The sequence below is a fragment of the Topomyia yanbarensis genome, chromosome 1 (assembly GCF_030247195.1).
Source record: "Topomyia yanbarensis strain Yona2022 chromosome 1, ASM3024719v1, whole genome shotgun sequence".
NCBI lineage: Eukaryota > Metazoa > Arthropoda > Insecta > Diptera > Culicidae > Topomyia > Topomyia yanbarensis.
The window spans coordinates 199,975,492-199,991,545 of NC_080670.1; the positions used below are offsets into that span (position 1 = coordinate 199,975,492).

The following is a 16,054-nucleotide window of genomic DNA, read 5'->3' on the forward strand; positions in this document are numbered from 1 at the left end:
GTGAGTTATCTGACGAAAATTTTTCTCTATCGCTGCGAAGACAAAGGATCCAAGATCGTCTCTCTAGGTAAGCATTAAAAAACCGCTGTCGGACGAAGCAGTCAACGAATTAATGAATAAGGAGGACAGGGTCGCTTAGGTCCAGGTAGGTCAGGAGAAAGCCGCTTTCTTATCACCATCTCGTCGTTCAGTCTGCGAAAGCAGCAGTCTGCAGCACAGGAAATCAGGAAACGGAATAAATTCGATCAAATGACATATTCCCCATGTGTAGCCGAAGATTCGTACTAGAAAATTTGGTGCAAGTATCTGTGCCGCCCTGCCACGAAGGGTCAGTCGCACGAAAAAAATCTGAATCCCGAGTAGTTGTATAGTACCATTTATAGAGTAGTAGGTCTACAAGCCAAACATGTAACATGTTGTCAATTCTTTGGCCACGTGCTTTAGTTCTTGACATTCATGAAACTGACTTCAGTATAATATTCAGCTTAACGGAATCAGAATATATTGACTCAAATGATGAGCTTAGGAAGGGTGGAAAAGAGAAACCACTAAAACGAACAGCTGGTATTGAAATGCTCGAGTAGTTTAAATCGCCTGCGAGGAGCCAAGAGCACTTTAGCGCATTGGATTAGAAACTTTGAGCTTCAGTCGTCCAAACACAGTGTCGTCCATGTAAGGACGGCCGAAAACTCGACATCGCAATGGGGATCTTTAATTTGTAAAAATTGTGCCAGTTTTTCATATGTATTGATAGCGGGTGTCCTTACGAGTACACTCATATCATTCTTAAACCTTAATTATTCTTTTATGATTTTTAAATTTAAAAAAACAAAATTAAATTCAACCAGCAAACTGAATAAAAAACAATAGCAAAATAGCAACACGAGAAAGAAGGTCACAAATTACAAAAGTGACAGAAAGAGGAGAAGAACAGAAATAGTATAAAAAAGTAAAAGTAAAACAAATTGAGGTAAATAGAAAAGAAAAAAAAATGGCGAAAAAATATATAGCACAGATGAATAAAATGAAAAAGAAATTCAAGTAAAGGAACCAGGAAAAAATGATAAATACTGAAATAACAGTGAAAGGAACAAATGGTTACCGTGAGAGGGAAAAGTGGAATAAGAAAAAGTGGCAAAGAAGATAGAAAAACTAGCATAAAGAAACGAGTAATAGAAAAAAGCATGACGATAAGAGAGTAGATAAAGGAATAGGAAAGAGGAAAAATGGAATGTCAAAAGCATAGAGTAAAAATCACACACTGAAAATTGGAAAGGAATGATGAAAAAAGAGGAAAAACAAAAAAAGGATACGAGAAAAGGAATCGGTTAAATTTAAAATGGGAAAAGTATAAGGGATAAGTAAGCTAAAAATAAGAAATGAAAAGAAAGTAAGAAAACATCGTAAATGAAATGGAATCTAGAAAAACAGAAGAAGCGAAAAGTAATAGAAAAAGATGAAAAGAAGTTGGAATAAAATTAAAAGGAAAAAGTACTCAAGGAGGAGTGAAATTCAACAACAGTACAAATAAAAAGGAATAAAGAAAAAAATAACAATAAAGAAATGGTTACAGAAAAGAAAACAGAAAAAAAGAAAATGAGAAATGAATTTGATGAAAAATCTGAAAGGAGAAAAGAGAAGGAATAAAATAAGAATAGGAGAAAAAGAACGTTAATTAAAAAATAAATAGGAGATAGAAGAAATGTAAAAGAAGAAACATTAAATAAAAAATAAATAGTAGAAAGAAGAAATGTAAAAGAAGAAATAGGAAAAAGTAGAACAGTGGAAGAAAAACGACAAAAAGAAGCAAAACAAAAAGAAAAATATTGAAAGGAAAACAAGAGAAAAAAATGAAATAGGAAAATGGGAAAAATAATAAGATAAAACAACAAGAAATAGAAAAATGGCGAAAAGGAACAGAAAAGTGAAATTGAAAAATGGTTAAGGCAAAAACAAAATGTTAGGAAGAAAGTAAACAGAAAAATTGATAAGGAAAATATAGGTACAAAGTTCGAAAATGAAAATAAGAAATAAAAGTCACAAAGTACAAATAAAAACAAAAAGGACAGGAACAGAAATAGTATAAGAAAAAGTAAAAATAAAATAAATTGAGGTAAATAGAAAAGAAAGAAAAAATGTCGAAAAAATATATAGCACAAATGAATAAAATGAAAAGGAAATTCAAGTGAAGAAACCAGCACAAATGATAAATACTGAAATAACAGTGAAAGGAAAAAAATAATTACCACCGTGAGAGGGAAAAGTGAACAAGGAAAAAGCGGTAAAGAAGATATAAAAACTGGCATAAAGAAATGAGTAATAGAAATAGCATGACGATAAGAGAATGGAAAAAGGAATAGGAAAGAGGAAAAATGGAATGTCAAAAGCATAAAGTGAAAGGACATACTGAAAATGGAAATGGAAAGAAGAAAGATAAAGAGAAAAACCACAAAAAACACACGAGAAAAAGAAACGGTTAAATCTGAGAAGGGAAAAGTATAAGGGATAAGGAAGCTGAAAATAGGAAATGAAAAGAAAGCAAGAAAACATCGGACATGAAATGGAATCTAGAAAAACAGAAGTAGTGAAAAAGAAATAGAAAAAGATGAAAAGGAGTTGGAATAGAATTAAAAGAAAAAGTTACTAAAGGAGAAGTGGAATTCAACAACAGTACAAATAAAAAGGAATAAAGGAAAAAATAACAATAAAGAAAAGGAAAACAGAAAGAAAGAAAATGAGAAAGGAATCTGATGAAGAATCTGAAAGGAGAAAAGAGAAGGAATAAAATAAGAAAAGAAGAAAAAAAGAACATTAAATAAAAAATAAATATGAGAAAAAAGAAATTAAAAGAAGAAACATTAAATAACAAATAAATAGGAGAAAGAAGAAATGTAAAAGAGAAAACAGTAAAAAGTAGTACAATAGAAGAAAAATGACAAAAAGAAGCAAAACGAAAAGAAAAATATTGAAAGGAAAACGACAGAAAAAATTTAATAGGAAAATGGGAAAAATAATAAGATAATGAAACAAGAAATAGAAAAAAAGGCGAAAGAAACAGAAAAGTGAAATTGAAAAATGGTTAAGGCAAAAACAAAATATTAGAATAAAAGTAAACCGAAAAATTTATAAGGAAAAGATGAAATTTAGGTAGAAATTCGAAAATGAAAATCAGAAAGAAATCCAGAATAAGAAAAAAGAAGATGAGAAGAAAAAGCGAGGGTAGCTGAAAATAACAACTAGAAAGAAGAAAGCAGGAAATCCCACCAGAAATTGGATAAAATGCAAAAAGGATAAAATGCAAAAAGGAAAAAAGAAAAAGACAACAATAATTAACACGGACTAACTTAATTAAGTGCTGTCTCGAACTGCCACTTCAGGGACTAAGAAAAAGGCATATTAAATATCCAACATAACAGGTAGTATGGAACGTCGCGCTCAAACTGATATCATTTACACCCACCTATCTGTCGCTCTGGATCACAGATCAAGAGGTAATGGTTTCATTGGAGTTTGCCAAACATTTACTTTTATATCAGGAATAGCCCAGGGAGGCTACTTGAGACCGTTGATGTTTCTACTTTACTTCAATGACCTGTATTCAGTGCTAAACTCCTCGGTGGTCCTTCGCAGACAATTTAAAAATATTTTATCTCATCCGCTCGTTCAATTGAGAATTGCAAATTTGTCCAACAATAGCTTGAAATCTTCGCCGATTGTGGTGTAGCTAGCATTGCGTGTGTATGAATTCGACGTGTTCGGGTTACGAATTCTCACGAAAGACATTCTGGCAGAGTATTGCCAAAGACGTTCGAGCGAAACGTAACGAAGGGAGCGGGATCGCTCTTAGATTGTCCTGTGTTGTCACTCGCCGTGACCAACTCTACCCACTATTCTATCATATACGCCAGTTCTGCATGTATTTGCTGACCCAGCTGTCACAAATACTCAGACAAACACGATAGACATACAACTAGTACGAAAAACTACAATTACTACTACACTAACACTAATAAGCTTCTACTTTTACATTTCTGCAGTTAGTCTGTGCACGATGACCGACCGATAAATCGACATACAATCGACCCCCACTGTGAGCCGTGTCGACTAACACTTCTATTAAACTGTGGAACAATGTTTGCAAACACGGCAAATACAGTACAAGTCAATCCACGTCGACTCGCCAGTTGGCCACGCCAGAGCGCACAGGCTAATTGTTGATCGTTAGTTATCGGCCCATAAGCCCTCTCGGTCTCCTTCATGCACCACTAGTCTAACAAAAAAAAGTTTTGTTCATGTCAAAATAAATAAAAATGTTGGAATTATAAACAATCGCGCAGCAGCGCGCCACGGACAACTTAAAATCCGTGAAAGAAACAAAAAAGTGAAACAGTTCATTACAAGTAGTTTCATTTTTGGATTTAGTGTCTATCTGATGTTGAGTTAGTGCCAGATACTGATGAGACAAATTGAGCTGCAAAAAATTTTTTAGACTTAACTGATGAGTTGTTGTTGAATTCAATATTTTATTTAAAGTACATTCGAATGTTTTCTAAAAAACGACGGTTTGCACCAAACATCAAAATTTCTGTCTACGGCACTGTTTCGGAGTGATGCCATGTTGCAATAGTTATTGAAAAATTCTAAAACTTGTCTTTCATATTTTATTGAAATGAAAGTAAAACTTTGAAAACACCGTCGGTAATTTTTGAACATACGCTATTTTCATAAGTTAGTCATGATTCTCCATCTGCAATGACTGATTACCAATTTTTTTCACAACGTGCTCTTTAATACCTAAACAATTGATTGTTTCTAGATACAAGTCATTCACTCAATTAGATCTTACCTGGTTCTAATAGTGTGCCCCTTTTCTTTATGTAAAATATTTCTAAAACATCAAAAATCGGTACCTTGAAATCTTCTTAGACAGAAGGAATTCGTTACATTATTGAAGAGCCACCGTGACTTACTAAAACTATTAATTGCCGTCTGCCCTTTAGATAGCAATCGACATTGGCCAATTACCCATTTTTTTATTAATCCACCCCGTCACAATGCTCATGCTTACCCGCTTGCTTAATTAGAGAATAAAAATTTGCACTTGCCCCGTGACTCCCACTTTTCCAATAGCGCACTTGTTCGATCCATGTTTGAATGTGCGTGTGAAGCATGAAATCAAATTTATTCGCACTTTGCTTCTGTGTGACCGCAATAAAAGCTTGAAGAACATTATAAACCGTACGAAATGAGAACAACTCACTGCCGATAAACCCAGTAGCTAGTAATTACCTTTCCCCCCCGTTTTTTCCAACCCTGTTAACCAACCCCCTACGACGAATCCGAAACCGAAACAAATCGACGGAACAATAAAAAAATAAATACTAACCGAACCACCGAAACCACCACCCCAGAGCTCAGCATCGGAGACAGTCTCGAGTAGCGAGTTCTTTGACGAGGACGATCCGGTAGATGCCACTGAGTACCAGGTGGCAGCACGACCACAGCCGCTAGCGCCACAGCCGCCGCCGCCACCACCCCCATACGTTCCGGTTCGGTCATACAATGTCAACAAGTACTACCGCGTCGGTGGTGTCGGAAACATTGGCTATCGGGCATCCTCAGTCGGTCCAACCAACCACCATCAACATCATCATCATCATCAGAACGACCACATCGATGCCACCCACGCGAATGGTGGCCCTATCGGCAGCAGCAGCAGCTATCTAGATCAGCGTCAAAGCCAACTACGCGAGTGGCACGGTAGCACCGGCTATCGTCACCAGCCCCCGTGGAGGGAAAACCAACACAGCAATTTTATAATAATGTCCAATGAAATCGGCGCAGACGCCGAACGAAGCCTGAAAACGCCCCCCGATATTAGCAACAACAACAACGATTTTATTGGTGACGGTGGTGATGGAGGCAACACCAACACAACGCAACCCGTCACAAGTACGGGTAAATCACAGCCGATGGCTTTGAGAGAGAATGGTCCGGCAAATCCAGTCAGTGGTTTACAAACATCTCCGAGTAGAACACCGTTCGGAGCTGCTGCCGCTTCCAGTGTTGTTGCGAGTGGCAATACTGCAGGACCTACTTCGGTACAGCAACAGCAGCAGGCTAATAGCAATAACAATACCAGCATCGGTCAGAAGGAGGCCAACGAAAGTGAACCAGTGCCACCCCCTAGTGTTCTTCCAGCGAAACCGAGACCGTTAATCAAGAGCAAGGGATCGGTGTCACCGTTGCCGTTGAAGCGTGCAGTGAACAAACCAGCAACGCCTTTACGGGACAACAATGGCAATAACTTTGACGCCAGCCCACTGAGGGATATTGATTCGGAAGGAACTATCGGGGATCTCCCGGGAAATGGGATTGGGATACGAGGTCCTCCGAATCCGAATCTTCCGACGCGTCCAATTGGTGGTCTGAAGCCTCGCCGAGGCGGTTGGAAAGGCCGTCCGGACAGTGAAACATTCAATAGTAATCTATCGCCTACAGACGATGAAGACAGTGGTCCCGGGGCCACGTCGCGAAGCGTAAATCCTGTGATAACAAGTAACGTAGTGGTGAATCGGAATAAAATCGGTTCTAGCGGTGGTGGTGCCATTGGTGGCGGTGGTCGTGGTGGTTGGGGTGCAAATCAACGACGAACGACAACAACTACTACCGGAAGTCCATTGCAGAGTCCTGCCGGTGCTCTTCTAACGAGTACAACAGGACCGGGCGTTTCGGTGGCCTTATCCGGTGCGGCTGGAGTGCCGCTGTCCATGGACATTCAGAGTGAAAACTCTTCCTCCCAACCGCAAACGACGCCGGTTCATCCGGCTATCAGTGGTGTCGCGCGGACTACCTCGCGCGCCGACTCTCTCGAGAACATTCCCGGTCCGTCCGGCTTACTGCCGCACAACCCGGGCGTACCCGGCACCATCGGGGGCAATCCGCAGTCCAGATACTCAAACCTGTCGTTCTGGAAGGCCCGACGGGTGCTGTTCTATCGGAATGGCGATCCCTTCTTCCCGGGTGTCGAATTTCGCTTCAAACCCGGGCGTGACATTTGCACACTGGAGGCGCTCCTGGATAAGATCTCCGCTCGGATGGATCTGCCCCGGGGCGCACGGTACATCTTTTCCATGGACGGCGACCGCAAGTACTCGCTGGATGAGCTGGAGGATGGGTCCAGCTATGTGGTGTCCTCGTTCAAAGTCTTTAAGGTAGGTACCCTTGAAAACCGTAACACATAAAAACCCTATTAATAGGACCACCTAGCCATGATTTCAGAACACAGCGCCATCAATTTTGTTCGTTCGGTGGTGTATTTTTATAAGTCTCGCGGTTGGCGAAATTTCTCCTCATTTTGACTGGTCGGAAGAGTAACAAGAAAACATAAACGAAAGGGCGATGGTGTTGAGCTTTCTAGGTTACGACATGGTTTACTGTTCTGCGTGGGCTGGTTGGGAGGGGGCAACTCGTGGGCAATTAGCAATGCAAATGAAGCAGACCAATCTTGTCGCCGTCGTCGAGGCGGTCGTCGTTAGTGTGTGTGTATGTAAGTGTGTTAGAGTGTATGTGCGTGCAGCTAGGATTAATTGTTCTTTTAATGCTGTGCGAACGGGACAAAAAATCAGCGCCGGAGACCGTGAACTGTTCTAATTTTCAAACTTATGATCATTATCACGAAACGTGGTGGGTGAAAAGGTTTACACAAACAGAAACAGTGGTTCTACCATGGTTTCGTTTGTAAACGTCTCGCACATTCAAGGATTCCGTTTTTCTTTTCGGTGTCTGTTGAGTGCGATGTAGCCAGAAATTTGTTTTGGTTAATGTTTCAGCGATTTTGGTGGATTATTTAGAAAATGCTCAAATTTAATGTATATTAAAACTTGAAATAGGTGCGTTTCGACTTCGTCTCATCAGAATCCGACACTAACTTAGTGACAAGACCGCTGGATTGACGCTAGCTCCAAAAAACGGTGACACAATTAGTGATGTATTTTTTTACTCGATTAACGCAAATAATTGATTAATTTCTGAAATAATCGACAAATTAATAATCGATTAGAAGCTTTAAGTATAATCGAGTAAATCGATTAGCTGATATCAATTAATCTAAAACATAATTCATGATACTTATGTGCTAACGCTAAAAGTGTAAACGGCAAATAAAATATGCAAGCGACTCAACATTTCAAAATAGACCCTGCGACCTTTTTTTTGGTTCACGAACTAAGATTTACTACCTAATCGATTATTGACTTTAATCGATGATCTTGGCCGATTAATCGAATCAATTAATCAAGCTCTCAAAAATTATTCCCCTAGTCAAGTGTGATGTCCCGCAAGAAAACGAGCCCATTTTAAGCTGATGAGAACTAATAAAATGGAAACATTTGGTTTGGCTTAGCAAGCCAATGCAAGATGCACTATACTAAATTTCTCCAAACGAAAGTAATTATGTGCAAAAAAATCCCTCCAGAGGCAGGACTCGAACCTGCGACCCTTGGAATTCCGGTCCAATGCACAAACCCTTATCCTATCCCTGGGCTATGACACCAGCCACGCGCGTTAGTTCAAAACAAAGTGTTTTCACTATTTCCTCCGCACATTCGTTTTTGCTTTGAAATTGTCTATGACATTAGTGCCTTCGATAATAAACTTAATGCCGGGGAAACTAAAATAAAATGAAATTGATATTTAGTATTTCATGATACGCATCGCTTTATGAAAATTGAAATGATCATCGAAAATTGCTATGAACGAGATTGAATATTCGGAATCTCATAGGAAAACGAAAATCACTACATCCGCTACTTGTTTTCATATAATTGAAGGAAGACGGACTTTGCCTCTATTGTTTTGTTTTATATGAATTAGGAAAGGCAGGAGTTTGTGAAAAAATGATTTGAGTAGATATGCGAGTTTTGGGCCCTGCGCCTAATTTACGAATTTTTAAAACCATGTCTGTTTTTTTGTTTACCTCGAAAGTTCATCTTTGAATTGTCAATCGTATTGTGTCGCTCGGATCGTTCGGATGTGTTTGGGTGAAGTGCCGTGAAACAAAGACGCTGCTCAAGGTTCTTTGCGCATTCTTGAGGCGTGCGAGAACATTTGTGAACTGTTATTCTCAAAGTTATAGCACAAAATTTGTGCAAGCTGCTTTGGTGTTCAGATCAACATTCGTCCACCGATTGAAGCGATCACATTTATACTTTATTATTACTTGATTTGCCTTTTACATATTTTCTAAACTAGTTCTTGTCTCTCCAATCGTATTCTTTACGTTCTGCTTTCGTACCGGACTACAGGCCGAAGCCGAGAAAGACCCATCGGATGGTAAAATAAACTCTGATCCTCCATTTAAAGTTCTACCCATTGAACTCGGATATACCGTACGTTGCCCCTTTTTCTGAATCAAGATATTCGGCTGTGACTAAAATTTCAAAAATCCGCCCAAATAAGCTCAGGGTTGTGGCTTACGATCTAAAGCAAGCAAATCACATTGCGGGATACATGGCTCTTACGATAGAGTTCCGTGTCTACCTACCCGCTCACAAGGTAGAGATAAATGGCGTCGATTCGAGTTTAACATGTGTGGATCTACTGCAGCAAGTGGTTGGCTGTTTCATGCTTGCTTAATATTGCTCTACAAACTCTCTTGCTAACATAAAAAAAGTATTTAAGACAGCATCTTGTAAACGCGGTTCGGAAATGATAACCCGGTGGTAATCCAACTTCTCACCCTTTTTATACATGGGGCATACTACTCACATCATAGAACCTCGAAATCACCTAGTGCAGTGCTCTAGTCAAAGTCTCTCCTCCGTGTTTGAGCTTGACCTAACATGGCAGTTGATCGTTGCCAGCGGCTTTATTATTCCTTAAATGATCCTCTCCTGAATCTCAGGTAGATCTAGTTCTAGGTATCTGTCGTCGGCTGCGTGCGTTCCTGGGCTGATTCTTGCACTACTCCGTCGTCTACTGCTTTACCAGCTTGTGAATACTGGGGGCTATGCTCCACTCCTGAATGTAGTCATTAGAGTGATACGAAATTTTGGGCAACTGCATTCACCTGGATATAAAAACGGCAACAGAAATTCTGGGTCTATCTGAGCTGTCCTGATCCGATTTAAAAAACGGGAGGAAATTGTTGACTCCATTCTGACTGCTAGAGTGGATTGGTCTACTATTCTCGACAGCTTGGATTTTCAAACCTCCCTTCGACGTTTAGGCAATGACACTCTCCTGCGAATTTCGATCAATATTAAAAATCCCAGCTGCTGTTTAAACATTTTAAACAAAAAGTAACAAAAACGAAAAAAATAAGGACCCAAAAAAAAACAAAATAGCAGAACCAAATAATAAAATAGCAAAATGGCAAAATAACAAAATAACGAAATAAACAAAGCAAAATAACAGAATAACAAAGTAACAAAAAAACGTGAATTAAAAAAACAAAAAGCATGAAAACCACAAGCAACAAAAAAGTAAACAAGAAAAACAAGAAACACCGAAAAACAAACATAAAGAAAACAAAACCACAAAAGGAACAAAAAAAGGAAAAACAAAAAGAAAATAACAAACTAAAAGAACAAAGGAACGACATAAACTAAATACAAGAAAAACAACCAAAATATAAAAAAGCAAAAGATAAACAAAAAGAAAATACAAGCATAAAAAACAAGAGAATAAGGAAAAAGACCTAAAACAAAGATTAATAAAAAATTCCGCGAAATGAAAAAAATAAAAATTGAAGACCAAGAAACAAAAATAAACAAAGCAAAAAACAAAAAGAAACAAAACAAAATAAAATAAAAAAATCAAAAAAACGCAAAAAATAGCGAAACAAAAAACATTTAAAACCTAAAAAAGAACAAAAACAAAAGACAAAAAATGAAGAATCAGAGCAAAAAGCAAAAGAAACAAAAATATAAGGAAATAAAGAGAATATCAGGTGAAAGTAAAAGAAACAACATAAAGAAACAAAAAAACTAAAAAAAGGCAAAAAAAAACAAACTAAAATCCGAAAAACAAAGAAACCCAAAAGAAAAATAAAACAAAAAAGCAATGATCAAAAACATTAAACAAAAAATAGAAAACCAAAATACCAAAAACAAAAGAAACAGAAAAACAAGAAGAAAAAAATGAGAAAAAAAGCAAACAAAAATCAAAAGAAAACCAAAAAGAATTAAAACAAGAGGAACAAAAAATAGCAAAGGAAAACAATTACAAGTTTTAAAAAAAAGGACACAAAGAAAAAACAAAACTACAAAAACACAAGAAAAAAAGAAATAATAAACTAACAAACGGCAAAATAAAAAAAGAAAAAAAAAACAAAATAACAAAAAAGCAAAGACTAAACAAAAAACGAAGAACCCAAAACCAAACATAAAAACACAAAGCCAAAAAAGAACAAAATACAGAAAAACCAAAAAAGAACAAAATGCAGAAAACCCAAAAATAAACAAAGAAAAAACAAAAAAAAACTACAAAAAAGCAAAAATAAACAAAACTATTAAACAAACTAAAAGAACAAGGAAACCAAAAAAATTAGAAACGTAAAGCATGGAAACCAAAATATCAAAAAACAAGGCAAAAAAAGAAGCAAAAAACAAGAAGAACTAAATTACAAGAGAAATCAAAAACATAAAAAAACAGAAGAACAAAAAAGGGAAGAACAAAGAGCCAAAAAAACAAAGAAAATGAATAAAAAACAAAAAATGAAAACCGAAGATCAAAAAAAAACAAACAAAAAGGAAAAAACAGAAAATAACACCAAAAATTAGCCCAAAAAAGCAAAAAACCATAACCAGATTACCAGAAATAAACGAAAAGGAACGAAAAAAATCGAGAAAACAAAAGAAAGAACAAAAACACAAAACAAAAGGAACAGAAAATATGAAGAAGCAAAGAAGAAAATAATCGAAACAACAGCAAACAGAAATAAAAAAAAGATAAAAAAGACATAAAAGGGAAAACAAACTAAACAAAGCAGTAAACAAAAACAAAAAAGAATACAAAGGCACCAACAAAACTAAACAAGTGAACAAAGAAAACAATAAAAATAAACAAAAAGCAAAAAAACAGAATACTAAAAAAAAAACAAAATATGTCAGAGAAAAAAACAACAAAAAATTAAAGGAAAAAAAACACAAGAGAATCAGACCAATAACAAAAGAAAAGAATAAAAACAAAAATTGGCCAACACAAAAAACAGAGAACCAATATTTAAAACCAACAATCTAAAAACTAAAGACTGAAAACTATAAATTCTAAACTATAAACTATAAACTATAAACTATAAACTATAAACTATAAACTATAAACTATAAACTATAAACTATAAACTATAAACTATAAACTATAAACTATAAACTATAAACTATAAACTATAAACTATAAACTATAAACTATAAACTATAAACTATAAACTATAAACTATAAACTATAAACTATAAACTATAAACTATAAACTATAAACTATAAACTATAAACTATAAACTATAAACTATAAACTATAAACTATAAACTATAAACTATAAACTATAAACTATAAACTATAAACTATAAACTATAAACTATAAACTATAAACTATAAACTATAAACTATAAACTATAAACTATAAACTATAAACTATAAACTATAAACTATAAACTATAAACTATAAACTATAAACTATAAACTATAAACTATAAACTATAAACTATAAACTATAAACTATAAACTATAAACTATAAACTATAAACTATAAACTATAAACTATAAACTATAAACTATAAACTATAAACTATAAACTATAAACTATAAACTATAAACTATAAACTATAAACTATAAACTATAAACTATAAACTATAAACTATAAACTATAAACTATAAACTATAAACTATAAACTATAAACTATAAACTATAAACTATAAACTATAAACTATAAACTATAAACTATAAACTATAAACTATAAACTAATACTAATACTTTTTCTAAAAGTTAAACATTCCACTAATAGGGATCTTTAGGGGTGTGCGGGTTAATGCATATTCTGATGCAGATTAGTACCGTGAGTTAATATCTCAGGTCTTTTTAAATTTTTTGGCCCGAAACTATTGAAAAAAACATTTTTTAGTTTGTTTTCTTTTAGGACAATAACACATCCAAACCCATGCGACTTGCACGACTCTATAGGTTGCCTTATCAGATCTACCATAGTTTGCAGATGAAACTTGGGATGGCAGGCTGCTAGCGGATTGACAAAGTACCAGATCATGCTGTGTGGGGTTCTGTCCCGGTTAACAATGAGGCGAACGAAATATTTGCAGATACGTCATTTAGCAGGACAACTGTCAATTTGCTGGTTGAATTTTATTTGGTTTTTTTAATTTAAATATCATAAAAGAATAATTAAGGTTTAAGAAGGATATGAGTGTACTAGTAAGGACACCCGCTACCAATACATATGAAAAACTGGCACAATTTTTCCAAATTAAAGATCCCCATTGGCTAAAAACAGTTTTTTTGTAATGTGAAAAACGAAGGGTCGTTGAAGCTACAAAAAATTTCACAAACATAATAATAATAAAAAATTTTAGCTTTAGTCAAAATAGCAAATTCTTGAGACGGTGCCGGCGGTTGAGTAGTAAGCGTGACCGCCACTCATTCTAGTTGGCCTGGGTTCAATTCCAGCCGAGGTCGTTGAGATTTTTTTGAGGTGAAAAAATCTGTGGTCACGTCTTCCTTCGGAAGGGAAGTAAAGCAAGTGGTCCCCAGTCCATGACTTGATGGATCGATATCTCTAGACCAGATAGTTGAGTCACCTCTCTGGCGTCGGTAAAGAAGAAGTTAAATCCAACTTCTATAACTTACTAACAAATATCCTCCTTCCTTGATACATGTGGAGTGCAGGAGTATATATACGGCCTCTAGCGAAAGCAAGAATCGGACTTACCATTCCTTCCCTTTCCTTCCGCGATCTACGTTCGGACCTGGCCGGCGCCGGTATTGATCAAAAAACACTTTAGGATTATCAGGAGATGCACATTGAAAGATGTTTCGCTACTCCCAAGCATAATTATCTACTTATTCCCTGTGCAATTTCAGCTAGTCCAGATCGACAACGAAGTATCAACCAGGGGTGATCGCACAAGCTCAAGCTTTAGTCAAAATAGCAAATTCTTGATTAATTTGTATTCCGGAGCTGTGATATATATTAAAACTCAATAGATCCTTAATATTCTCTCATCTGAAAATTAAAAAAAATAACGGTTCAAATACACTTCGATACAAGAGAAGTAAAGTAATACAGAAATCCTTTATCTAGGATTGGATACGTGCTAACGGTTTTTCATCCATTCCTGCATTGAGGAATGTGTGGATTTAAAATGAGCGAATTTCAAGGGAGCTAGCTAAAGTAGCGATTGACATCAAGTGCTACAAGATTCGGCCATCTATTAGCGAAATACAAAGTTTATTGGAGGAGAGAACAGAACGTTCAATTTTATTCACCCTAATACTGCATACCAAAAGTGAAAAAATCTAGTTTGTAAAGCACTCATTCAATCTTCATTAGTTTCTAACGAGCTTTTTTCATGTTCGACAATTTTGAAGCGTAAACGATGGAGGTAAATTTATAGGCTAATTACAGTTTAGTTCGGCCCGGCGGACACGCTATAAAATTGAAAAGCGATATCCCCCGCCTACTAATGGCGTTACGGGTGCGGCACTATACGGAAACGGTTGCCTCGAGGCCAACCATGTAGGCCGGGCAAGACGAGAAAAAAACCCCAGGAAAGCGGATACAGTCTATGGATAATCAATCATCTTCCGTTTTTTTCCTTCTCGAGCAGCGCAATCTAATTCAAACCTAATGGTCATTTTTTCATCGGAGGGAGCGACTCGATTTGGCTGATTGGGATACCAAGTTCCAACCCAAGCTGTCAGTGGATAATTCAAAATTTAATTTATGACGTGGCAAAAAGCTTCGTATTTGCCATCTAAAAATTGGAACATTATCTTTGAACCTATAACGGTAGGAAAGGAGAACAAGGTCGAAAGAATAAATTTCCCTTCGGTGGACGCCATAGATGTTTTCTATTGTTGTTGTTGTTGTAACATTGTAGGTACCTTTTTTCTCAGAGGGTTGATTTTTTTACTTGGTAGAATAGTATTAGTAGGCTGCGTTACACGAATTCGACCATTGTTGGTGCTAGTTGTCACCCAAAAAACTTGACGTACCTAGTGGTGGGGTATAATTTGAGGTTAGTTCACGTAGGTTGCTGACGCGTTTTCCGAAGAAAAGAGATTTAGAAAGTTACCCTCTCCGATGGTGGGTCTGGTTATCGGTCGTTGACAATCTCGGCACGAAGCAGTACGAACGGGAAAAATAGGTTCTGGGTTTTCCAGCGTCACCCGAAATTGAAGAACAAAAAAAGCTCGATTGACTTCAGTTCATCACTGATACCGGAGCAAATAGTTTCGTATAGTGGTGCGGTGGAGGTTCAGTGTGAAAGTGAGTAGGCGTTGTGATGTAAAGAAGCAAGAGAACACAAGAAGCGGAGCGTTCATGCAAGTTGACGTCAATGAGAATTGAGGTTCGAGTTAGGGTAGGTTACTTTGATCGAAGGGAAGATGGCGTGAAAATTTTTGGGTTAAAAATTAGATAGCTTAGCGAAACTTTATTTTTACAATAATTGTAAAAGTAGAGTTTCGTTTTTTTGTTTACTAAATTTTTGAAATCTGTAATCAAAAGACAAAGTAAACACAGTCTCCCATTTCCAGTTGTTATTTACAAAAATTACACCAATTTTCAAAGCCGTAATTTCCTGTGTAGTACTAATCACTTATGACTACTTTTCAACCGACATTCCTGCTGGGCATTTTTGGAAGTTGAAGTTTTTTAGGTTTCAACAGTCACCTAAGCATATTGCACAGTGCCAGCCGCAGGCTTTTCGCTCACGCAATGTTATGTAAAATTTTTCACGTGAGATAAACCTTCCCACTTTCAGTAAATTTAAACAAATCCTACTGCATCATAAGTGCTGTGTCAAAAATGCTCCCCCCCTT

At 36.4% G+C, this 16,054-nt stretch overlaps 1 protein-coding gene across 1 annotated transcript in view; it reads left to right on the plus strand.

The window, feature by feature from the left end:
• Window positions 1–5,727: 5,727 nt before the first annotated feature.
• Window positions 5,728–16,054, plus strand: part of LOC131676152 (mucin-5AC-like) — a 14,188-nt gene continuing 3,861 nt past the window's right edge. The window contains exon 1 of the mRNA XM_058955274.1: window positions 5,728–7,214. Within this exon, the coding sequence (XP_058811257.1) occupies window positions 5,823–7,214 (1,392 nt within the window). The 5' untranslated portion in view covers window positions 5,728–5,822. The remainder of the gene's footprint in view (window positions 7,215–16,054) is intronic.